This window comes from Zootoca vivipara, chromosome 7 (assembly GCF_963506605.1).
Source record: "Zootoca vivipara chromosome 7, rZooViv1.1, whole genome shotgun sequence".
NCBI classification, from domain to species: domain Eukaryota; kingdom Metazoa; phylum Chordata; class Lepidosauria; order Squamata; family Lacertidae; genus Zootoca; species Zootoca vivipara.
The window spans coordinates 26705876-26731524 of NC_083282.1; the positions used below are offsets into that span (position 1 = coordinate 26705876).

At 43.3% G+C, this 25649-nt stretch overlaps 2 protein-coding genes across 5 annotated transcripts; both read left to right on the forward strand.

The window, feature by feature from the left end:
* Positions 1-966: 966 nt before the first annotated feature.
* On the forward strand, positions 967-6495 carry BCL10 (BCL10 immune signaling adaptor). Of its 2 annotated transcripts, none has more exons than XM_035123820.2 (3): positions 967-1264; positions 4344-4632; positions 5509-6495. In XM_035123820.2, exons 1-3 carry the CDS (start codon positions 1205-1207, stop codon positions 5865-5867), a joined length of 708 nt encoding a protein of 235 aa, XP_034979711.1. In that variant the 5' UTR covers positions 967-1204; the 3' UTR covers positions 5868-6495. The 2 variants fall into 2 exon arrangements, with proteins under 2 accessions (XP_034979711.1, XP_034979710.1); XM_035123819.2 differs by having other exon boundaries at positions 979-1276.
* Positions 6496-11027: 4532 nt separating this feature from the next.
* Positions 11028-18594, forward strand: C7H1orf52 (chromosome 7 C1orf52 homolog). Of its 3 annotated transcripts, XM_060276761.1 has the most exons (4): positions 11031-11460; positions 13380-13590; positions 15697-15816; positions 16953-18594. In XM_060276761.1, exons 1-4 carry the CDS (start codon positions 11170-11172, stop codon positions 16961-16963), a joined length of 633 nt encoding a protein of 210 aa, XP_060132744.1. In that variant the 5' UTR covers positions 11031-11169; the 3' UTR covers positions 16964-18594. The 3 variants fall into 3 exon arrangements, with proteins under 3 accessions (XP_060132743.1, XP_060132744.1, XP_034979863.1); XM_060276760.1 differs by having other exon boundaries at positions 11028-11460; positions 15697-18594; XM_035123972.2 differs by lacking the exons at positions 15697-15816; positions 16953-18594 and adding an exon at positions 14917-15680 and having other exon boundaries at positions 11120-11460.
* Positions 18595-25649: the final 7055 nt, after the last annotated feature.

A 25649-nucleotide genomic window follows, 5' to 3' on the forward strand; every position in this document is an offset into this window, starting at 1 on the left:
ATCCATTGCGCCGTGTCCGCTTCTCTGGAGCAGCAGAAAACAACCTTTCTCCCTCCTCTATATGACATCCTTTTATATATTTGAATATGGCTATCATATCACCCCTTAACCTTCTCTTCTCCAGGCTAAACATACCCAGCTCCCTAAGCCGTTCCTCATAAGGCATCGTTTCCAGGCCTTTGACCATTTTGGTTGCCCTCTTCTGGACACGTTCCAGCTTGTCTGTATCCTTCTTGAACTGTGGTGCCCAGAACTGGACACAGTACTCCAGGTGAGGTCTGACCAGAGCAGAATACAGTGGTACTATTACTTCCCTTGATCTAGATGCTATACTCCTATTGATGCAGCCCAGAATTGCATTGGCTTTTTTAGCTGCTGCATCACACTGCTGACTCATGTCAAGTTTGTGGTCTACCAAGACTCCTAGATCCTTTTCACATGTACTGCTCTCAAGCCAGGTGTCTCCCATCCTGTATTTGTGCCTTTCATCCCCCCCCCCCCAAGTGTAGTACTTTACATTTCTCCTTGTTAAAATTCATCTTGTTTGCTTTGGCACAGTTGTCTAATCTGTTAAATTCATTTTGAAGTGTGATCCTGTCCTCTGGGGTATTAGCCACCCCTCCCAATTTGGTGTCGTCTGCAAACTTGTTCAGGATGCCCTCAAGCGCTGCCACGATTTATGTTAGGGGCGCGGAACTTCGGCTAATTACTTTTTATTGATTTACTTGATTTTTTTTTTGAGGGGAGGACAGTTGCCCAGACTCAGTCGGTAGAGCAAGTTGCCTCTTCTATCTCAGCGTTATGGGTTCGAGCCCCACGTCGGGCAAATATTCCTGTGTTTGCAGGGGGGTTGGACTTAGATGGCCCCTGGCGGCCCCTTCGAATGGTATGATCCTGCAATTTGGGAAGAAAGCAGCAGCGCCCGGAAGGGCGCGCGCGCCTGCGCCAACTGTAACCCTTGTGCGCCGTCTCTCGCCACAGCCGGCGGAGAGTGGGCGCGGCCGAGGGAGAGGTGGGCGGGGCTTCTCCCCACCCCGGCGCCGGAACCTTCGGCATCTCCCCGGGGGAGTCGGGCTTGAAGGGCCGCTGAGGAAGAGGGGGGAAGCGGCTCCCTTCTCTTTCCCTCCTTCCTTCCTTCCCTCCCTCCGTCCCTTCCCTTCCCTCTCTCGCCCTCTCACCGTCGCCCTCCGAAGCCGTTTCCGCCATGGCAGACTCTGGGCTCCCGGCTGCCGGGCGGCCGCTCACCGACGACGAAATGGCGGAGGTGAAGAAGGAAGTAAGGCCGCGAGAACGCAGAGTGGAGCCTCTGCCCCTCCAGACACGCGGGGCGGGAGGGAAAGCGGGGGCATTCGTATTGTGTGAATGGAAAAGCGTGTCGTGGGAAATGGGGAGTGCGGTGGGGAGAGGGGTAAAGCTTTTGGGGAGGGGTCGTGTGGCGGGGTGCTTGTTTATAAGGCAATGAGTGCCGAGGCTGCCGTGTTCTCTCTTTTTTTAAAAGCAAAAAGCACTGGTTTGTTTATGGCTCCTCTGCCAAGACACTCTCCCGCCTTTTTCCCCTCTCTCCTGGAAAAGAGGAGATTCTGCCAGGTACGCCTTTTCCTGCCTCTGTAGGATGGGCGTAGTAGCTGCTGCTCCCCACCCCCACGTCAATTTAAAAAATAAAAAACTTAACTAGTGCCCCACCCCCACTAACCAAAGTTTGCCCCCCCCACTACTCCCAACAAAAATCCCATGCTCTGTAGCAAGGGGTGAGAAGGAGGAAATGCACACCTGCGGGTGTCTTGGATAAGATCCTGGCTCTGGCCTGTAATATGGATATTGTCCTGGGGTAATGTTGTAAATATAATATGCCCTTTTAAAATGTGGGTTTTTTGGGGGGGTAGGGTAGTTATTGGGTTGTTGTTTTTATTTTGATTGTTTATTTTGTGGTTTTATATTTTGGATTTTATTCTGTGAACCACCTGCCCCTGAGACCTCTGGGTATAGGGTGGTATATAAATTCAAATAATAATAATAATAATAATAGAGACCCCAGCCCCTAGGAATTGGGTGCTTCTGTGCACCCACCCCACTGCTCAACCTGCTTCGGAAGGACTGTACTGTATTAGAATGTAAAATATACTGTACTAGGTGAGAGCTGTGAGTAATGACAATCACATTACCTAGCAGTGAGGCATGTTCTCACAGGAACGTCACTGTTCTGCCCCGTTTGTAAATTTCTACGTAGGAGTTTCTCTTGGAGTGTTTATAGGAATTCCCCTCTTTTGTTTCTGAGCTTGACACATGTATGAGTCAATAAAAGTAGCTCTTGCTAGTTCTATTTTTTCCTGCTATGAAGTCCACATGTACTGTGTACTGTATGGAATATACAGTGTTTGTTCAGAACCATAAATCTCAGTACATTATTACTTTATGCTGGGCCAGAGGGTAATAACAGTTTATGTTCACAGCAGTAGTGTAATGACAAATTTAGGAAGTGCAGGTTCCTTCTTGATGTCACAGCTGCTCCTCTTCTTAGATTGCACCATAATATTATACGTAATTATATAGTAATACTTTGGGATGCATTGCAATCAGCAATGCAGATCTCCATGTGTTGCCTTTCAGCTAGATACAATTTTTTTCTGTGCATGTATACAAATAAATGATTTGGAGTTCTGCAATATTTTATTTCACAGTGACTTTCCTTCAAGTTCCATTGTACTTAACAGAATTTGAGCACCATTCTCTTGAAGCTGAAGTGCTTTGTGTTTTCAGTGTCCCTAAATGCTAAGCTTTGGAGTATATGCCTCAGTTTTATTTCCATGCACCTTCATCCGAGTGACCCTAGGAGCCAATCTTCAGAGGCTGACTTGCCTCCTTTCAATTGGATTGGCTCCAGTCTGCACAAAGGGTGAGAAGACCTCTTCTCAGTGGCTAAAAAATTCCCCTTTCATGCTGATTGGGGAGCTCTAGAATACTAGAGAGAAATAGCTGAAACACCTTTGGTAACCCCTTGCTGGCAATTTCCTTTTTGTTTCCGTAGTCAACATACTGATACTTTACCTTAACTTGAAACATCTGATTCCTTTTTGGTGTGTGTGTGTGTTGGTCAATGATAGTGATTAATGAAATTTGATACAATTTGAAAGCTAGGATGAGTATTTGAATGTGCACCAAGAACTGTACCACACCTGTTTTATATTCGTAGCACAACATGTTGTTGTTGTTGAGTCGTTTAGTCATGTCCGACTCTTCGTGGCCCCATGGACCATAGCACGCCAGGCACTCCTGTCTTCCACTGCCTCCCGCAGTTTGGTCAAACTCATGTTTGTAGCTTCAAGAACACTGTCCAGCCATCTCGTCCTCTGTCATCCCCTTCTCCTTGTGCCCTCCATCTTTCCCAACATTGGGGTCTTTTCCAGGGAGTCTTCTCTTCTCATGAGGTGGCCAAAGTATTGGAGCCTCAGCTTCACGATCTGTCCTTCCAGTGAGCACTCAGGGCTGATTTCCTTCAGAATGGATAGATTTGATCTTCTTGCAGTCCATGGGACTCTCAAGAGTCTCCTCCAGCACCATAATTCAAAAGCATCCATTCTTCGGCGATCAGCCTTCTTCATGGTCCAGCTCTCACTTCCATACATCACTACTGGAAAAACCATAGCTTTAACTATACGGACCTTTGTTGGCAAGGTGATGTCTCTGCTTTTTAAGATGTTGTCTAGGTTTGTCATTGCTTTTCTCCCAGGAAGCAGGCGTCTTTTAATTTCATGACTGCTGTCACCATCTGCAGTGATCAAGGAGCCCAGGAAAGTAAAATCTCTCACTGTCTCCATTTCTTCCCCTTCTATTTGCCAGGAGGTGATGGGACCAGTGGTCATGATCTTGGTTTTTTTGATGTTGAGCTTCAGACCATATTATGTGCTCTCCTCTTTCACCCTCATTAAAAGGTTCTTTAATTCCTCCTCACTTTCTGCCATCAAGGTTGTGTCATCTGCATATCTGAGGTTGTTGATATTTCTTCCGGCAATCTTAATTCCGGTTTGGGATTCATCTAGTCCAGCCTTTCGCATGATGAATTCTGCATATAAGTTAAATAAGCAGGGAGACAATATAAAACCTTGCCATACTCCTTTCCAAATTTTGAACCAGTCAGTTGTTCCGTAGCCCGTTCTAACTGTAGCTTCTTGTCCCACATAGAGATTTCTCAGGAGACAGATGAGGTGATCAGGCACTCCCATTTCTTTAAGAAGTTGCCATAGTTTGCTGTGGTCGACACGCTCAAAGGCTTTTGCATAGTCGATGAAGCAGAATACAAGATGAAAAATTCATCTGTTGCTAACTTTGTCATTTCTTCTTTCTAGGTTTTGGAACGATTGCGCCGCTATCTGTGTGACAAAATAATTGCAGAAAGACACTTTGATTATCTACGTTCAAAAAAAATACTCAGCAGAGAGGACACTGAAGAAATCTCTTGTCGATCCTCAAGTAGGAAGAAAGCTGGGAAGCTGCTGGATTACTTAGCAGAACATCCCAAAGGACTGGACGCACTAATAGAATCTATTAGATGGGAAAAAACACAGACCTTCTTGTTAGAAAAGATAACCGATGCTGTCTTGAAGGCAAAAAATGAAAAACTGGAAAGCCTCAAAGGTAAATGGAATAACATGCATTTGAATCTATTCCAAAAGGTTTTGTAAAAATTAATTTTCATGCAACCTGCTTCTGTGCGTGTTTGCTCAAAAATGTGTTCCACTGATTTCCAGGGACTTATGCCAGGTAAAACTTTACCCAGAGTTTTCTGCCTTCAGTTGTCTGTGGGTTTTGGTCCTTTTTTCGTACTTAAGTTGAATAAACCCAAAGCACAAGCTACTGACCAGAATTAGTTTGGTCAAAGTCAGATGATAGCATTAGGGTGGGGGTGTCCTTTGGAAAGGAGATACAGTGGTACCTCGACATCCTAATGGCTCAACGTACGAAGGTTTCGACTTCCGAAGTCGACAAACCCAGAAGTCTTGTCGTCGCGCATGCGGTCGGCGCCTGCACATGTGCAGAAGCGCAAAATCGCGCTTCGACAACCGAAGACTTCAACTTACGAAGACGGCCGCGGAACAGATCGTCTTCATATGTCGAGGTACCACTGCATGTGGAAGAAGTTACCGTAATGTATGTTTCTATTTGAGTGTTTCATGTCTGGCCTGGGTAGTTGCATTGGATTATATTGGTAATTGGTTTCTGCCTTTTAATTTTACCTCTTAAGAACCTGCTGTATCAGGCCAATGCTCATCTACTGCAGCATCCTGTTCTCACAGTGGTCAGCTACATCTCACAGTGGTCAGCTACATGCCTCTATACCTGAGGATTGGAAAGTGGTCAGTGTAACACCAATGTTTTAAAATAAGAACCAGTACTCGTAGCACCGCATGCATGGACTCAATAGGCAGTGCTGTAGACTTTAAAACTAAAACAAAAAACCCACCACACTATGTAAATTGTATGCAAATGATACATTTTATGTCTTTATTACAGGCTTGAACTGTCGCAACTGCATGGCTTCAGTGTATGAGCAATCAAACAATCTCTCTAGATCACAGTCGAATGAATCTAATCTCTTTGAGAAACAAAAAGACAGAGAAACCACCTACCTTCATCCAGAAGAGTTTAATACATCTGCTTTTGTATCCGCTGCTTCTCTTCATTCAATGAATTTGCCAATTACTGAGGTTGGAAATACGGAAAACTCTGTTTTCTCAGCCACGCTTCCTGGCCCTGGAGATTCTGGAGCCCCACCTCTTCCGCCACAATTGCAAAATGAACAAGAGGAAATATGTACGACTTCGAGTGACAGTCCTTTCCTGCCTTTAAGATCCCGCTCTCTTCTTCCGTAGCGATATTTTTCCTTGAGTACTATCATGCTGGATGCCTTGAAGAGTTTTGGGTGGTGGGGAAAACGTGTCTAACTGTAAAGTCACAATAGATCAAGATATAGCTTGATAGCTCACTGCATCTTATAGTTTTTTTTAAAAAAAGAAAAAATCTGAAATGTTTCCCCCATTAATTCATATTTTAAAAGTTCATTTGTATGCTTTTAATGATTTTTTTTGCAGTGTAAAAGCTTTTAAATGGTATTTTATATTCAAAAACAATATAGGCAAAATGATGCTCAATTGAACATTTTAAGGAGGTTTTTCCTACTGTTGTCTGTATGCACTGTGCATAAAATTCACACTGAGAAAGCATAATTTGATCCTCTTCTGCATCGTAACAGCAATGTAATCTGGTGATTTTGGGGGGCTTGCTGATTCCTGAGAACTTCCTAGTTTTCTCACAACTTACATCAATTCGTGCTGATGCCAAGTGTCACGAGGAGGGAAGTTTTGCACTGAGGAAAGTTTTGAGATGAACGTAGTAGTCATGGATGAGGGTGGTGAGTCTTACATCTCACTGGTGTTGGCATTATGTTGGTAAGTTCTGCTTGGTTACTATTGACAGGAAGTAAAGAAGCCTTGGAACATAGGGAGATGTATTCTTTGTTTGCAACCCAAGTATATGGTTGTTTTGTAACACATCATGGGGTGTCTGCCTTGTCCAGTTTTTGTGTGACATGAACAAATTCCTGGCTGTAGGGTTAAGTCCCTTATTTTGGAGTAAGATGATCTTCTGAGTAATATTCTATTGCCACTGATCTTCAAAAGCAATTAAGTGTGCACTTCACAAATCAAATTCATTTTTATTCACTATCAAAACATTAACTTTCTAAGCATTTTACTTCAGGCTTTCTAAGCATTTTACTTTGGGCTCCTTTACAATACTGAATATATAAGGGGACGACAGAGGACGAGATGGTTGGACAGTGTTCTCGAAGCTACGAACATGAGTTTGACCAAACTGCGGGAGGCAGTGGAAGACAGGAGTGCCTGGCGTGCTATGGTCCATGGGGTCACGAAGAGTCGGACACGACTAAACAACAATATCTAAAATTAACAGCTTAATTGCACTCTCAAAGTGAAACAGGTTGTCACGAATATGAATTCCCTACAAGCCACTAAAGGGGTTTGTTGTTGCTAACTAACAGGGAAAAGATGCAGCAAAAGAAAGATGGCAGTAAAGAGGGGCCTTTCTTTCCTTTGAACTTCCAGGATTTGCCATTTTTTTAATTAATTTTTTTCTAAACCTCTTTTCTACTCTTAATACTATTTTTTTCTAAACCTCTTTCCTGTTCTAATACTATTGTTGCTTAGCTTTACTAAAGATGTGTACTTCTCAACATTTGTAAATGTACAACTAAACAAACATGATATTCTTTTAAATTCCAGATGTATACACTTTAAAAAGTATTTGCGCTCTGGGCATTATCAGGGATGTAGTGTGTTTTTTGCTGTCTTCTGTAGTAACTGTATGTCTACTCTAAACCTCAGGGAAGCAGTGCCTTTTTTATATCCAGTCAAAAAAAGTTGTCTTTTGTGTGGTTTCAGAAATACCAACGTATTGTGAAATGTGCCTGCATTTTTCTTTCACAAGCCCTTGGATTAAAACGTGCAATAAATTACACTAATTTACAGCCTGGTCCTATGCATGTTCACTCAGAAGTAAGTCCCACTGTATTAGGATTACAGGCAAATATTTTAAGAACATTTGATCTGATGGTAATGGGTCAATTACACTGGTCACTGTCTGCAGAACACAGTAGATCTTAAGCACAAACTGATCTGGTGGTGGTTCTGTCGCAGTATATTAAGTACTTGCTTGCCATGTAGCTTGCCTGAACTCAAACTTCCATGCTGGTGATTTACAGGGCATTAAGTTCCTTTATCTGATTACCTACTCTAGATGTTGCTGTGTTAAAGAAAACCTTGTATTCACACAACCATGAACTTAACATTTAATATTGTGTGATATTTTCCCCTGAAAAGCTTTATGGCTTTCTAGATTTTGAAATTGCACTAGGGTTTATTCCTCTCCCAAGCATGCGATCCCATATAAGCCCAAATGTACTTGTGTGGAAATTGCCGCTGTTTCTGTGACTATTTCTGACCATAATGTGTTCTACTGTGAATTGCGGGCTGTTCACAACTGCTGTATCTCCCCCCCCCCCCAATAAAAAAGGTACAACCAGTATAAAACAATATTGAACTGAAAAATTGTTTGGAAACTCTAAACTCAAATTTTCAAAAATATTTCTCTTGAAACTTTTGAAACAAGCAATCTGAGAAGCATTAATTTCTAATAAATTGTCATTAGGTGGCGCTTAAAAAAAATAAACCTCACATGTGCTAAGCTTGCTTTCTATTCTATGGCAGCTGTTTTCTTAATTGCTTTGCTGAGCAGCATTGTTCAAGGGTTGTTGACACCTGACAAATACATTTAGAGCAGGTTATATCTTGGTGGTATTTCAGAATTGGAGGATCATTGTAGCCTTCAACAGGTTCCCTTAACAGCACTAAGCTCTGATACATTAACCATGATAATTAAAATGAACATCCATGTTCAGAACCCGTGTGCTCTGCATATTAGAGGCTTGTATGTGTACAGCAATAGGCTAGTTGTTTTCATACTGGGCTTGTAGATTTCTGGGAAGAATCTGGCTGCCTGCTGTTGAAAAAAAGTGCTGGAAGAGAGAGACCCTGGTTTCACACAATTCTTAATGTATTGGTGCCCGGGGCAGAATGTTTTTCTTCTAATATGATCATTTGTTTCTGCTTAATTCTACCCATAACTATCGGCCTAAGGTATTACTCTTAGGAGTGGGCTAACCTTGGATTGGTCACAATTATTCTAACATTGTAACTTTTCATGAATACTATAGAAACCACCGTTGATGCTAGCCAAATGCCATAACAAATTCATTCTAGCAGATACTGTAGTTATGGTAATGCAAGAGTGTAAAATAACAAAAGCTTTACATCCAAGTAAGGCTACATGGCTACATAAAGCATGACATCTAAGGTTATTTAATGTGTTTGTAAATATATTTTGCAGCAGAATACTTGTTGGGATAGGTCATCAATGAATTTAGCAGTGAGTGTTAAAATATTTTTTTCCTTCCCTGTAATGGCTTTTGTTGTCCTTGCAGTCAATTATAAGTAACAATGAATTTTTAAATGAAATAATGTTTTGACCATACAGTACTCTGTCTTTCTCTATTGGAATATAAGGTGAGAAATATTTGGGTGGAAGAGGTCAGTGTTTGAATGTGTGGTTGCTTTGGAAAATGGATGGCTGCCAAAGCTTGGATCTGCTGTAGGTGATCAGAGTAAAATATCAGCTGTTGCTGGTTGCTGGGAAAGAGGCTTTGGGATAACTTTGGACCACACAGCTAGTACAAGGGTTTATAAGCCTCCAGTAATGTGCTGCTCTTTGAAGCTTAGTTTTTCCTTTAACTACGGGATTTTGAGTAACCAGGCCTGTGCTCTTTTTATATCCTGTTGCACACAGAATAGCAAAGTCTTGTAGCATTTTACACATCAAATTTATTACAGCACAAGCCGTTGTATTTGCTGACCCCTGGCCTAGAGGGACTTCATTTGTTCTTGCCCCAAAGAGGCAGATTGGGGATGCCTGCAATGTACCATCCACCCTGCTGCACCACAGCCTCCCTGACAAAATTGGCAGAGATGACATTGGAAGGAGCATTGGAAGAGCCTATTCTAGGCTGCCATAGGACCTCTTGGCCTTCATGGCAACTTTGGGACTGTCAGGGACCCAATGCACAGAATGGGACAACTTTGGATTTGCCCTTTGCTGCAGGGGCAGAGGTGAGTGGTCTGAATGCAGCAGGGAGATTCCAAACAACTTTCAGATAACTACCTGGTGAAGTATCAACTCCTTGTGACTTTTCCCCCTTCTGCATGGTCTTCTGCAGACTCCTGCAGTGGAGAGAACTGGTGATAAGTGTTGAGGCCCTTCTTTCACTATGGAGAGGTGAAATGTGAAGGGACATCAATGTTATTGCTGCTGAGCACCCTCTCCACAATGCCATGGAAAACTAGGGAGCTGTGAGCAATGAAGCAAGATGTACAATAGCTAGAACACTGATAGTACAGGACCCATGGGCGTAGGCAGGATTTTTTGGGGGGGGGGCTTTTGTTAGGGGGGCAGAACCTGCTACTGATTTTTATTGATGGGGGGCAGCAGCTGCGTCCATGACAGGACCTGTTACAAAGGTGAGTGAACATGCCTTTGAGCATGTTACCATGCCTATTGTGTAGCAGTCACAGGCAAAGCAACCTGCTTTTTTCTCTGCTCTTCCATCCTCAACTTCACTGCCCAGTAGAACTACTTTGAATAATTCAACACATTAACATCAGCCCATAAAGGAGGCATTTAAAGAATCCTGGGAACTCTATTTTACTCCACACTCAGCAACAATTCCTAGCGCCTTTAACAAACTAAAGTTCCCAGAATTTGGGGGAGCGGGGCCCATGTGCTTTTTTTAATGTGTGGATGTGACGCCCTAAGACGACAATCCCATACCCTCCAACATTTCTCCGATGAAAATAGGAGTGTCCCATTCCATAATGATAATTTTACTATTTATGCCCCACACATCTTACTAGGTTGCCCCAGCTACTCTGGACAGCTTCCAACATATAAAAAACCATAATAAAACATTAAATATTAAAAACAAACAAACTTCCCTATACAGGATTGCCTTCAGACTGCTTGGGGGTCGCATAAACTGCATCCCCTCCAACAGCAATAGGGAGGTCCTATTATCCATCCCCTCCAACATTTCTCCAAGCTACGGACATCCTAAGGAAAAGTGGAACAAATCAGAAACCGGGACAGCTCTAAATCAGGGACGCCCCTGGAAAATAGGGACACTTGGAGGGTCTGCAATCCCGTTCACTTGGGCGTGAGAGCCCCCATCGACCACAACACAAGTTATCTGTTAACACTGGATATATATATACTGTATATATTTCCCCCAAATTGGGCAGCAGCAGGCTGCAGGACTGAAGCCATGCCTGAGCTCACGTGGGCTCGTGCTTAGCGCGCGGCTAAGAAAAGAGAAGAGGCGATCTCTCTCCCAGCGGAGGTGGCAGCCTGAGTTCGGCCGTATCTTCTCTTTCCTTCCCCAGGCCTGAGAGGGCGGGGGGTGGTGTGTGTGTTTTTCCCTTCCCCGGAACCTCCCTCTCCTCGCGCCTCCGTTTCCGCGGGCGGGTGTTTCTGCTGCACCGGTCCCCCGCCATGGCAGCTGCGGAAGGGAAAGACCCGCTGGGCTTTTTCGCCGCTTATGGGGCCAGCGACGACAGCTCGGACAACGCAGGCTCGGACTCGGAAGGCGACGAAGGGCCCGGCTCGGGCCGCGGCGGGGAGGCCAAAGGGCCGCCTCTTCTGCCGAGGGGCAGCCCCGAGGACAGGCCGCGCTTGCCCGGGCCCGACGAGCTGTTCCGCAGCGTCCACCGGCCGTCCTTCCTCTATAATCCGCTGCACAAGGAGATCGACTGGGAGAGCCGGGTCCTGCGAGCTCCCGAGGAGGTGGGTGGGGAAGAAGCGGGGGGCTGGGGAGGGGAGGGGTGGTGGGTCGCTCTCCTCGCGCGACGAGGGGAGGAGCACGCTGGGAAGACCTAACATGATATATTCCTAAAGGGCGGAGTTGTATACGGGAGGGACACACACGGTGTGCACCCAGGGGTGAATAAAATGGGTTTTTATGGGGGGTGTCACATATTTCATTGGGGTGGCTGAAGGGACTTTGACCCCTAGGAGTTGGCTCCTATGTGTGCATCGCTGCCAGGGCGTGTAGGTTTTTCAGCTGTGTGTGCCCCTGGCAGTCTATACTTGTGTTTCTTGTGTCCTAAATTTATTTTATTGGGGTGGCTTGTGGCCTAAAAAGGTTGGTTTAGAGCCCTTGGCTGGAGAGGGTAAAGGGACCCTTGACCATTAGGTCCAGTTGTGACCAACTCTGGGGTTGTGGCGCTCATCTCGCGTTATTGGCCAAGGGAAGCATCGTATAGCTTCCAGGTCATGTGGCCAGCATGACAGCCGCTTCTGGCGAACCAGAGCAGCACACGGAAACACCGTTTACCTTCCTGCTGTAGCGGTACCTATTTATCTACTTGTACTTTCAGGTGCTTTCAAACTGCTAGGTTGGCAGGAGCTGGGACCGAGCAACTGGAGCTCACTCCCTCGCGGGGATTCAAACCGCCGACCTTCTGATCGGCAAGCCCTAGGCTCAGTGTTTTAACCCACAGTGCCACCCGCGTCCCTTACCTAGAAGCATACACACACACATATCACACATATACACATACATGTACACACACACATCTGTCTATCTTAAGTGTTGGTTTGCTTCTTCGGATATATGTTATCCTGAGTTTCAGGTGCATATGGAATGCTGAAAAGTTGTAGTGTGATGTTAATGACATTATAATCAATGGCTATGCATAATTGATGGCTACCCATAAAAATAGTATCTACAGTAGATCAGTGGTTCCCAACCTTTTTTTGGCCATGCCCCACCTAAGCATCTCTGAAATCCTGTGGCATTTAATTCTTATTATTCAAAAAGTGAACTATTCATGTGGAGGAAGCCTAAAAGGCCATTAACTTGGTTTAACTCATTCTCAAATTGCCCCCCTTTAAAATCAAATTACCCCCCCCCCCTGTGGGCAGAACCATAGAGCTAGATATTCTGGTATTGACTATTCGTCTGGGAACAGAGACGACTGTCATTGAAGGTCCAGCTTATGGCAATAACAATTGCCCCAGCAGCACTTGTCTCTTTACAACTTCTCAGTGTTAAATATGTTAGATGTTAATTTTTTTTAATGAAAATCCTGTGTTGGTCTTTCCATCCTTCTAGGGGAAGGGATGGGGATTTTGTGGTCCTCCAGATACATTGGACTCCAGCTCCCATCATCCCTGACCATTAGCCACGGTGTCTGAAGCTGGTTGGAGTTGATCAAAAGAAGAAAATCTGGAGAACTTTAGGTCCCCAATCCTTCCCTAGAGCCAGAGGCTGCTTTAAAGTCTAGAAAGGGTGACTGTGCATTAAAAATACGGAACTCCTTGGTCAATGGGGTTTGCTTTCTTGTTTGTATCCAAAATATGGAACTTATTTATCCTATTTGGGATGAAGATGGAGTCTTTCTCATAGATCAGGGTTACTTGTTGTATTCCTCCTCTGTTTATCCTTGTAATGAGTGGCTTGGCTTATTTGCTTAAACCATTTTGATTTCTAAATGGCTGTGGCATTGATGATACTATGTTGCTGCTTTATTCATTCATCACTGATACTGCTCATTCATTAGATGTTGGGTATATTTTCAGATATGAGAGCAAAACAGCTTGTGCCTTTAAATATGCCTTTAAAATGTATTACACGATACATAGTCCCTGCACTTGGTCTTCTGACAGCGCAGTATTTTAATCCAATGTGTTTCCCCAAACAGCCTCCAAAGGAGTTCAAGGCATGGACAACACATGCTGTGCCGCCCCCTGAAACTTATAGTGTCAAAGAAACAAAGCCACCGCCACCTCCTGAGCTCGATATGGCAATCAAATGGTCCAATATGTATGAAGATAATGGTGATGATGCTCCAAGGAATCCAAACAAAGTTAACTTCTTACCAGCAGAAGAGGAGCAAGAGCATGTAGAATCAGGTAACCCTTTGTATATAAATAATTTGATTTAAATCCCTCTCCCGTTAGAGACTTACATCAGTGCCAATTTGTGTAGTATAGTTTTTAATTCAGGCATACTTTTAGCCAGCAGTACATCCCGTGGCTTTTTATGTGATGTAAAAGTAAAAGTAGCATAGTTTTCCTGTTATAATTTTACACCTGAAAGTAGTTTGGATTGTTTGTCGTGGAATGTGGGGGCACAGGAAGTACAAGGCACTTCCTGTTTTTGCATGCTTACCTATAACAGAATCTTTGCATCTTCCCCTCAAGATGGGGATTGAGTAGTGCAGGAAAAAACAGGGTGGGGGAGTGCAAGACATTCATTTTCATTATGTTTATGTCCAACTTTTCTTCTATTATAATGGAATCCAAGATGGCATACATGTGGATCCCAGGTAGCCACAAGACAGCAGATCCAGACTTGCTTAGCATCAGCAAGGCTGTATCTTTGTGTATTTTCAGACTATAATATCTATTTCTCCTCTTCCTCCTTCACTTCCCTAACATTCAAAGCCACTTTTGTCTGTTGGCTTTTACTGATGCTCAGGACTTTCTGTTTTGATAATGAAGGTGTGTGTCATGTTCTGAGGTATTTTAAGTAGTTTCTTCTTCAGGACAATCTCTGAATATTCTGATACTGAGTTTTTCGTTGCATAAATCACTGGAGGATATTGCTGCTTCTAATAAATGTTTTAACTTGCTATTTTAGATTTCTTTTGGGCCCTTGTTTCAGTGTTTGCTTTTTGTTTGACTGCTATTCCTAAGCTTTGACTAGAATGTTTAACATTTAAAAATGTACCTCCATTCTACCCCATGCTTACTGGGCGATGCTCAAAAGTAGAAACTACTAAATTACAGACTGTTACTGGACACAGAGATGTGCCAGCACAATCCTCCCTGTACCGAACACTTTGTTTTAAAAAAAATTGTTGAACTGCTCTTACCATTAATTCCCACTTGATGTTCAGCTATATACTTTCCTGTAAGTTAAACCCATTGGATGTAATCCTGCAGTCTGCTAAATCAGAAAACACACACTTCAAGGAATATCAAGTCCCTCCTCAATTTCCCCCAGCTTAAAAATATCCAATTCCTTCATGCAGCCTTTCCTTATAGGACTTTTTTCTATACCTCTGATCATTTTTGTTGCCACCTTCTGAACCATTCTATATCCTTCCAAAGTGTGTTGCCGAGAACTGGACACATTATACCAGATGAATTGAAGCCAAGCTTTTGTAAATGAGGCTTTAAAAACCTCCAGCTTATGCATATATTTGCAATTTATAAATACTTTTTTATTTGAAGATGATGAAAAAGATGAACCCGCTTCATTTAAGAAACGCAAGCTAGACCCTGAGGAGCAGATGAGGAAAAAGAAGCAGTGATGAATTGAACAAAAGTTTGACTGCTGAAAATGTTGTTCTTGAACATGTAGAACATCTGCTGAACCTTGATTTCACCACTGGACCATGGGGGGGGGGGAGCATTTCCAACCATACAGCACATTTATGGACTCTGTTATTATACAGGAAATTACAGAATGCATTGATTGGTATTGTTTTAGCTGTCATGTCTGTAAACCCACAATGTTTCAATTAGAACCCTTTTAATTAAAACACAACCTTTTAGTATATTGTAAATATTTGTGCAGGCTATGGAATTTCAGAGTGTTCTGTTCATTCATGAAACTGAAAAAAATGTGAGAATTGTTTACTGACCTACCATTGGGGTAGAAGATATTTGTTTCTAAAATCAAGAAATGACATTTTAAAGGGGTGAAGTTTTCAACAGTGTATTGTGGTGATGATAGTGATACTATTTTGAAATGTATGTAAAATATGTAAATAGGTCACTGAAATAAAACTATATGTTTGGAAGTGTATCTGGTATCCTTACTCCAAAACTGACTAAAATGTGCATAATAAAAAAACTCCATAATTTCCTATAAATCAGGAATATCTGTGTTGAGTCACACAAAGCTTTGTATGTGTTTTTAATATGCCCCCGCCCCCTGGTGAGTTGTACTTTTATTGCCATTTTTCGTTTTTACCACCATAGATGTGCCATTTGACTTTTCTTTCTTAGACTCAGAAAGGACTTTCTCTACAAGCAAGAAAACAGCAGAATGTTTGACAAACACACAGCAGTGTTCCAAAATATCTGACATTTGCTATCTGAAACTCTGTTGCCTCACTCTTCCTAATTGTAAGTCTAGCCCTGCCTTGCTTTCTTTGAATTTAACCAACTAGTTGCCTAAAATGGTGTTGCAAGCTTTTGAGAGCTATCAAGTATCTCTGCGGCAGCAGCAACAACAAAAAATTTTTTATAACATGCCTGTATATTTTCTGAGAACAGCAAGGAAAGTGAGGCAGATTATATGAATCAGACAATAGTTACACTTTATCCTGAGTAGTGTAGGAACCATTAAAAAAGTAATGACCCTTTTGATTTTAGATTTGTGTTCTCTCTCAGTCATTCAGATTTTGAAGGATTTTTTTAACAAGAAGATAAAGTGAATCAAAAATAAAACTTTGTAGTACAGTGGTGGAACCTCTGGCTTTGCAGGCCTCATAAGAGCCAATAGGCACATTTGGCTCATGAAGCTGTTTTGGCCAAGCCACACCTACCTGTCTCATCACCTGATCTCAGGTGTGCAACAGGTAAAGCTACGGTGAAGCTGAATTCAAAAGGAAAGATTATTCTTCTTTGGCAGCCATGGCTTGAAGTCACCAGCTTTCCAATTTGGCACTTGAGTTCATTTTAATTCAAGACGTGCCTGCTTCGGATTGAAATAAAAATCTCCTGATGTCATACAACATCAGGAGATTGACAAGGGGATGGCCCAGATCCAACAGAAAGCTAATTCTGCCCATGCTCTACTCTCGTGGCCTTGGTTTGAAGAAAAAGTGACAGGAAACCGTTCCTTCAGTTTGTCTTTTCAAGAGACTTGGCTGCAAGCTCTGAATAATTTTTTGTTTTTGGTTATTGCTTAGTACCTATGACATTTTAACACTTTAAAATTCTTCACTTGAGTTGCAGTTTCTAGCAAGCATTTGTTAGGCTGAACACACAATTGCTCCTCCATCTGGTAAGAAGAAATGCTAATTGGTTGCCTGTCTTAAGAGGTGCTGCTTATTCATGCAGCATATGCTCTGGCTAAAAGGATAGATAAAAGTGGGTCTTACTTTTAAGAGCTAACTTGGGAGCTTTCGCCTACACAAAAAAGTGCTGACTGCTTGTGCTCAGTATGTTTGCAAGTGACAGATGTTCTCCCGGAGCAGTCTTGTGTTCTCGGAGAACAATGAGTGTAGTAAATAACCCAGAACCTTGTGTGCTTTCAGGCGTCAAATGAGAATCACCAATCAGCTTGGAAAGCAGACGTCTCTCCCCTCACGGACACGAAAAGGAGGCTCTGGACAAAAGTTGCCTACCAAAGGCCCCAGGTTCAATCCTCAGCATCTCCAGGTACAACCAACAGAGAATTCTATCTGAAGCCCTGGAGAGCTTTTCCCCTTCTGTGTAGTAGACAATTCTATGGGGACGAGGGGGGTGCCGTGGTCTAAACCACTGAGCCTCTTGAGATTGCAGATTGTAAGGTTTGTGGTTTGAATCCCTGCGACGGAGTGAGCTCCCATTGCTTTGTCCCAGCTCTTGCAGTAGAAATTGGAGTTCTTGGTAAAGTCCAGAAAAAAACAGTAAATTGCAAGAACTCAGGCCAGAAGAAAAATGGATTTCAAATATATCTTCACAAGGTTTTATTTGTGTGATGAAGAGTTCAAATAGGAATCAATCCCAGTATAGTAGGCAAATAAAAACAAATTCCAGTAAAAATCAGGACAAGGCCATGTCAGCAAAGATTCACAGATTCTTCGTCAGCAAAGATTCACAGGTCAGAGTGTACCAAGTCTGTTTGCCTCCGCTCTTTGTCCCAGCTCTTGCCAACCTAGCAGTTCAAAAGCATGCCATTGCAAGTAGAAAAATAGGTACCACTGCGGTGGGAAGGTAAATGGCGTTTCCATGCGCTCTGGCACTCGTCATGGTGTCCTGTTGCACGAGAAGCAGTTTAGTCATGCTGGCCACTTGACCTGGAAAAACCTGTGGACTAACGCCGGCTCCCTGTCCAGTGTTCCTTTACCTTATCTTTAACTTTCTGAGCTAAATAAGCCATTTGTCGCACTTGGCAGAAGGCAGAGGCCTCAGCCTTTGTTCCCTGTTGCATTTCTGACTGCAGTATGGATTGTAGTGTGTTGACACATCATCCACTTTGAGTTATAATGATGAAAGCTGTAGACCAAGTCACTCAATTAAATATAAGAACTGAATAAGCAAACCTTTCTGCAAAAAAGCGACTAATAAAAGCAGCCCCTAAGTTGTGGAACTCTTTCCAAAAAAAAAAAAAAAAGGCCAAAAAGCAGTTCACTCTGCAGTTTTTGACAAACGCTGGAGATGCACCACTTACCTGGCCCTGAGAGGTATGTATTTGAGGACCCACCCTATTTTCATGAGTTTTAAGTTGTTTTGAACTGGGTTTTTTTTTAATGTTGCATTTTAAATTGCTATCACCTGCTCTGGGACCTTTGGATGAAGGGCGGGTGGTTGTTATCATCATCATCATCATCATCATCATCATCAATAGTTTGGCTAGGAAAACAAAGTTTTAATTCTGAATTTCCTTGAGAGTCCGCTAGGAGGTGCTAAATTGATGTTTTTCCATTTGAAGCGGTGCTTTTAATAGGGCAGGAATTTGTTTAGACTGAGGGGAGGAAAATAACTTTCCACTCAACTAACTCCTTGTTGAAGGTTGCACACCTGCTGTCTTGAATCTGTGCTCCCTCTGACCTGGAGCTTTTGTTTCTGCTTAACGGTCTTTGCAACGTTCCGGGTTTTTTTTGTTTGCTCTAGCCAGTTGCTTGAAATGGCTTTTGTGTGTCTCAAGCGGCTGTGTTTGTATTTCTTCACCCAATAAATATGTTTAAATAGCCATGTCAGCCTTAAGTTATGGCTACTTGTGGAGGTTGAAAATTGTGTTTTGGGGGTTCAGACCTGAACTCCTTATTTACATCTTCTCTTTAGTGCCAGGGCACAGCCAGATGCCCATAAAACCAGCACTGGGGAAAGGAAGAGGCGCAGACACAAAATATCATTATTGACAATTTGTCCTGCACAAACTATTTGAAGTGGAGCAAATGCCGGATAGAAAACATACATTCTGTTTGTGGATAGCTTTAAATTCAGGGTTGTAGTTATGCTGTTTCAAAATATTTGCTCCAAATTTTGTTCTTTGGTGCATTTCCTGCACCACCCCTCTTCAGTGCCTCAGCTGTGCGTGTTTTGTTGGCACATTCTGGTTCTCTCACCTGGGAAAGCCTGGAGTAAAATTGCTTTGCTTAATGTGATGAAATGTGTGTGAGGAGAAATTGCCTCTGTGTTGCGACTTAAAAGGCCAAAGGTTAACCAAAGCAGTTCACACACACCCTGGGGCAAATGTCTCACCACCAGATGTCCCTGGAAGCAACTGTGGAATGTTAGATAAATCTGCGTGTTCCTGAACCATGAACTAGATTTAGATTTCAGCCAGTCTGCTTCCTTTTAAAGTCCATAAAACTACCAGTTAATTGTATCAGGTTATTTGAGTCATATGGGGTTTAGGTAAAGGTAAAGGGGACCCCTGACCATTAGGTCCAGTCGTGACCGACTCTGGGGTTGCGCGCTCATCTCGCATTATTGGCCGAGGGAGCCGGCGTATAGCTTCCAGGTCATGTGGCCAGCATGACAAAGCTGCTTCTGGCAAACCAGAGCAGCACATGGAAACGCCGTTTACCTTCCCACTGTAGCGGTTCCTATTTATCTACTTGCATTTTGACGTGCTTTCGAACTGCTAGGTACTGAGGTTCATTTAAACAAACCAGGGCTAAATAAAGCCATTCATTGACTGAGCATTTTTATTCTGCACCTCTCTCGCTGTTTGACGGCTTGTAAACACAACGAAAACGCAACCGTTAAAATGTCAGCAATGTTGTTGATTTCATTAAATGGCAGAGAGGAGACGATCTGATGATAACCATGGTTTGATTACTGGACGTTGGGGTTTGGGCTGAACCATACCCCGTGTCCTATACATGTTATTTCCTTTTTAAAACATGACTAGTCACTTTGCCACTGTCATTGCATCAGACGCCGGCTGCAGAATTGGTTTTTGACGCTGGGTCCTTGGTTTTCTGGTCACGTTCTCCCAACTACATCCTACCACCCGGGTCTCACAAGTTACTGTCCTCCTGAGATGGTCCGGCCTCATCCACAAGCCGAACGTTACCAGGTGCAGTGGCTGGTACAGTGGCATGGCTTGCGATGTGGCATCAGTGCATCACAGCATCTAGGATGTTACCCTGGTACAGCAATGCAGGGCAGCCTAAGAACCTGCAGAAGTCAGGTGTGTGTGGACAGCGAGCATGCTGGGAGTTTTCTAGGGCTGAACTGCTCAGCTACCTCCACCCAGGACACTGCTTGCAACTCTCCTTATGGCTGATCTGGAAGCTGCAGCCAGTGCAGAAGGGTGCAGTGAGATTGCAGAAGCTGCTGAAAGAACTGCACTGGCTGCCAATGCGCCACCCAGACAAGTTTAAGGTCTTCAGGGGTAAGTTAGGCCGAGAGACAAGGCCACAAAGCGAGCAGAGGTTCAAACATGGAAGCGTCCACACCCAAACAGTGCTCTAGTGCACAGCCACAGGGGGTTCCTTTGACTCCCACATGCTTCTGCATCTGAGAAATATGACCCTGCAGTTCCTTCACATGGTGCCCTGATTTGATTTTTGTTGGGGGAGTTCACAGCTCCCAATCCTTGAAAAGCTCCATTGCCATTGGTTGAGGTCATCAAAGGCGGCTGCATGCTGAGTCTGCAGCTGCACCACCGAAGAAGAGGACAGCTGGAAGGGACTTAATTTTTATGCAAATGAACTGTGGTCCATCCGTATCTGGAAATCTGCCAGTCTCTCCTGCTTGCGGTGGCAGTTTTCGTTCAACCTCAGGGCATTCTTTCCCTTCATTTGTCCGGAAGAGTGAAGGATTTAACAGTCAGAGGTAGCTTGCTGTTCCTCCAAGGGGACTCTTTTTTACTTCAGGCAATAAAAATACCGTACTTTTCTGTGTATAACACGGCCAGATGTATATTTTGGACTCAAATTTAAGAAAAGAGGGGGGTGATGGCACTTTTTTTTGCAGAGGATTGACCAGGGTTGTTGAGCTTTTTTTTAGGGGGGATTGCCGAAAAATGCCCACCAGCACGCGTCGCAAAATCCACCTCTCGTCTGTCCCCTCACCGGCACAAGCTGCCAATCGCCCACCCAATTGCCGCAGCGTCAGTCAATCAACACCACCCATTGACGCAGCAACCAATAACACACACAACGTCCACCTTGTGCACTACCCATGTATAAGACAACCCCAATTTTTAGCATGATTTTATACACGGAAAAGTACGGTACCCTTAATTCTGTACTGTTTTATTATTTAAAACTAAATTGGGACACGTTGTCTTTTTGACCCTCTCAGTTCTTTGTGGAAGTAGAGATTTCTCACTCTTATCTATTTGCTATACAGTTTTTAGAAGTTTCAGAAACAACAGCAGAAGCTCGCAGACAAATAGTTGCTTCAGTTTGATATCTGAAAGCTCTGCTTCTTGACATCACCTTGAGACCCACCCTTTCTCCTGTGTTGAATTCTATTTTCCTTCCTAACTCTCTACTAACCGCTGGGGTGTCCATGAGTCCTATTTTACAGAGGACAGTCCCCTGTTTAAAGGGCTGCCAAGTCCAAGTTCAGTTTAAAGATAAAGTCCCCATAAAGTTCCTCACTAGGTTGAGATAATTGTTTTTCAGCATTTGTCAGGAAAACTCAAAGGGTCCGGTTGGTTTTGTGAATCAGCACAAGGCTATGTGTTCTGCGTTAGATTCCAGCACAGCTTTTCCACATTCCTCAACAAACCAACATATAGAGACTTCACTGTGATTACAGTGTGGTGATGATGGTCCCCTCTGTGCCTGCCCCGAGGAAGAGTATGAACAAGTCACCTCTTTTTGTTCCCTTTCTACTGCCCTCACAAAGCATTCCCTGCCGGGCTACTTGAGCAGTCTTGGAACAAGATAAACTTAGCCGAAAGCAGTTATAGACATCTTCTATCTGTGGTGGGAGGTCTGAGGGAAAGGAATTTGGGAGAAGTATCAAAAGTTGAGGGAACTGGGATACAAGGGGAGGGAAGAACTTCCACTCCTCTCACTTGACTGATAGTCCTCACCCAGACAGTGGAAGCAAGTGGGATTTGGGGAATTGAAAAATTGCAAGTCTCTCTGTGGGCCAGAAAGAAGATAAACAGGAAATACCATGTGTATGTTTAGTGTAGGTGAACTCTCCACTTGAAGCCTCGCTGAGTTTTTCTGCAGCTGTTTGTGTACTCTGTGTGTGTGTAGAGAGAGTGTGTGTGTCAGAGAATGAGGCATGACATACATATGTATGTGTGAATGAGTTCTGGCTTTCTACCCCACATTGACCACTTCCCTGCCCCTTTGTGGAAGAAAGATTCCCCACCTCAAGAAGAAACAGTAAAAATGCCACAGCCCCCATCACTAAACTTCTAAATCAGGCATCCCCAAACTTCAGCCCTCCAGATGTTTTGGACTACAATTCCCATCTTCCCCGACCACTGATCCTCTTAGCTAGGGATCATAGGAGTTGTAGGCCAAAACATCTGGAGGGCCGCAGTTTGGGGATGCCTGATCTAAATACATATCCTACCACTTTAAGCAGGCTACCCCCCCCCAAAGAATCCTGGGAACTGTAGTTTGCTAAGGGTGCTGAGAGTTGTTAGGAGGCAACTATTACTATTGTTACAGGCTTCTGTCTTTTCTTTGTGTAATTACTCTTGGGATTAATATTATAACCAGGACATCATGCTCTTAAGCCACACTTCTGTGTCACTGCATTTTTGTTTATTTGTATCAGCTTTTATTGCACAGAAAAGACCATAACATTTGCTCACTTAGAATCATAGAGTTGGAAGAAACCACGAGGGCCATCCAGTCCAACCCCCTGCCAAGCAGGAAACACCATCAAAGCATTCCTGACAGATGGCTGTCAAGCCTCTGCTTAAAGACCTCCAAAGAGAGCCTGGAAGCTGCACTGGATTATTCTCGGTTGTTTCAGAATCACAGTGTGGAACAGGGAGGGCAATGCTTGAAATAAAGTATTCGCACGGAACAAGTGGGTTTAATTAGAAAGAGAGAGGGTCATGACGGCACTCTATAAACTCAGTAGAGTGGAGAGAACAATTGGTATTAATGAAGAACATTGGTATGGGAAATGGTAACTTCAAGCTGTCCATTCATAAGCTTCAGATGGAGAATAAGAAGAAAGCCACATGGTCTTCAATATATACAGAATTGGGGCAGATGATGACTATGGTTCCATTTTCATCATTGTCTCCCTGGCTCCAGAAGGATTCTTCTCCCCCTGTTAACATCTTAGTATTAAGTTGGCTTACCTCTTATCTCTGGGTTGAGTCAGAGGTTGAGAGAGCCTCTGAGATGAGATATGGATGTTGTAGAATGCAAGAGGCCCTCAAAATATTTGTTTTAAGGCCACCTTCCCCAACCTGGCACTCATCAGATATTTTTTGGACTATGACTGCCATCCGTCTCAGGTAGCACAGCTATGGCTGCGAGTTGTAGCCCCAAACATCTGTAAGATCCCAGGTTGGAGAAGGCTGCTCTAGAAGATTCTCTGTGGCGCGGAAGAGTTTCACTCCACACTCATCACAATGTCAGATAATAAAGGCATCTTCCCCTGATTGGCTTGGGTAGCAAAAACCCCATCCTCTTGTCATCTTCTCTTCGAGCATGTGGCTGACTGAACTGCTCCTTGAATTGCATAGCATTACTTACCTGGCATGAGACAACGCTGATATCTTCTGATTCTGGCATGCTGTAGTTTGATGGGTTTAATGATTTATTCCCTGCACTCATCTCTGTCCTCATGGCAATGTGGCATATCGTATGGTGTAACACTGGGTTGCTGAAGGCTGGATTCTGCCTTTAGGGCAGGGATGATATAACTTTTGGCAGTAGGAGCCAGTGTGCATGTTGCATTTACCTGAAGCCCTGTAAAATGCCTGACTATATCCCATAATGGACATTTCTATGCAGAAGAAATTTATCTTTACCACTTTCTTCTTATCAACAAATCTCAGGCTCTGATTCCAAAGAGGGTGTGGCTTGTTAGGGAATCCATTTGCATAATGTCCGAAGATCGTTGCAGAAGCAACCTTATTCTTGGAAAACCATGTCTGAGTTAGTTGTAAAAGAATAAAATGGTTTCCTTGCTATGAGTGTTCTTCAGCTGAAAGCAAAGCATTTTGGGGGGTGGGGGTATGGTTTATCAATACCAGTATCATTTCCCCTCAAACCACCACAGGGATTTGCCTAGAACGCATGCCATTAAAAAAATAAAAATAACCAGCAGCTGCTTAAAGGTTTTCAAAAGCCACACTTACTATTTCACGGTTTTTTGTTGTTGACATAGGTGGTTGGCTTCTCCTGGGGAGTTTTCTCTGCTTGCTCTAACAGTTAGGAGGAGGGAAGCTACCAAACAGGCCCGGCAGGTTACAGTGGTGTGTGTTTGTGTGTGTCTCCCAAGATTCTTCCTTTCAAGGCCTGCAGGCTTTGACCTGCTAATAGGTGCCCAAACAGGGACCTATCCATCACACAAATATGCAACAACATCAAGTCAGAAAGATTTGCAATGTAGCGATTGCCTCTTTTAGCGCACAGTTCAGCCTGTTCAATAACTATGTGACACAGCTGGAATATGCTTAGAACAACGTGTTTAGAGTTGTTAACCCAAGAGCTGGCAAGTGTGGAATAAGTTCTGTATTTTTCTTTGTCTCTCCCCCACCCCCCTTTTTTTAACATAGACTGTAAATTACATTATCCACTGACTTCCCATCCTCCCTTTCCATATTTATTACCCTTGAATGCTGCATATTTCACATATACTATTTAACAAAAATTATCTTAATAATTCACACTGTTGCTCATATTTCAAGTCCTGCTCGTGTTTTCATCTCACCATAGTAGTTCTTTAAATACTCAATAAAAGGTCTCTCATCCTCAATGAATCTTTCATCATTTGGGTCTCTGCTGTTAACCTTGCCAGTTCTGTGAACTCCATCCTTGTCAAAAGCCAGTCTTCCTTTGTTGCAACTTCTCCGCTCTTCTTTCTTCGGGCATATAGTATTCATGCCGCTGTCATTATATACATGAATAAATTAACCAACTTTTTTACTACACCGTAATCTAGAATTCCTAAAAGAAAAGCTTTGGGTTTCTTGGGAATCATCAACTTGAACATCTTTTTAATTTCATTATTCATCGTATAATGAGTTAGATTCTCATAAAATATCATATATCTCAGGCTTCCTCAACCTCGGACCTCCAAATGTTTTGAGACTACAATTCCCATCATCCCTGAGCACTGGGTCCTGCTAGCTAGGGATCACGGGAGTTGTAGTCCCAAAACATCTGGAGGGTCGAGGTTGAGGAAGCCTGATATATCCCAATATACATCATATAATGAGTTCCGTATTTTTCTTACGGCTCTGCCAACTGTAGGAATTCTCAGACCTGGTCTAATATACACACACACACCTGATGTGTTAAGAACACTCCCTCATTCTTGGAGAACCAGGCAGCTTCTGATTTCTCTTGTATCATGCCTCTGCTCTTACCTGCGCCACATCCCCGCAAGTTTTTTGAACTTCCTAAACAATAAGGCAGCTGAGTCAACCCTTAGTAAAAAAATAAAAATAAAAATCAGGTTTTGTGCCATAGTGGCCAATGCGACATTCTTTTCCTTTTGTGGCATCAGGTCCAAAGAAAACAATAACATCATCCTCACTCTCCAAATCAAGTATCACCCAGATTCCATTTGGGATTTCCTTCTGTAATGCTACCCTCTAATTGTATTTTTTTTTAAGACCAGCCTTCCCATTC

What these genes read in the sequence shown, in the direction of transcription:
- BCL10 (XM_035123819.2), top strand. Translation starts at nt 1,205, where the DNA reads ATGGCAGACTCTGGGCTCCCGGCTGCCGGGCGGCCGCTCACCGACGAC. An exon ending in TGGCGGAGGTGAAGAAGGAA is followed by an intron (nt 1,277 to 4,343) that starts GTAAGGCCGCGA and finishes TCTTCTTTCTAG; the next exon opens with GTTTTGGAACGATTGCGCCG. An exon ending in AAAACTGGAAAGCCTCAAAG is followed by an intron (nt 4,633 to 5,508) that starts GTAAATGGAATA and finishes TCTTTATTACAG; the next exon opens with GCTTGAACTGTCGCAACTGC.
- C7H1orf52 (XM_060276760.1), top strand. Translation starts at nt 11,170, where the DNA reads ATGGCAGCTGCGGAAGGGAAAGACCCGCTGGGCTTTTTCGCCGCTTAT. An exon ending in TCCTGCGAGCTCCCGAGGAG is followed by an intron (nt 11,461 to 13,379) that starts GTGGGTGGGGAA and finishes TTCCCCAAACAG; the next exon opens with CCTCCAAAGGAGTTCAAGGC. An exon ending in GCAAGAGCATGTAGAATCAG is followed by an intron (nt 13,591 to 15,696) that starts GTAACCCTTTGT and finishes TTTCTTTCTTAG; the next exon opens with ACTCAGAAAGGACTTTCTCT.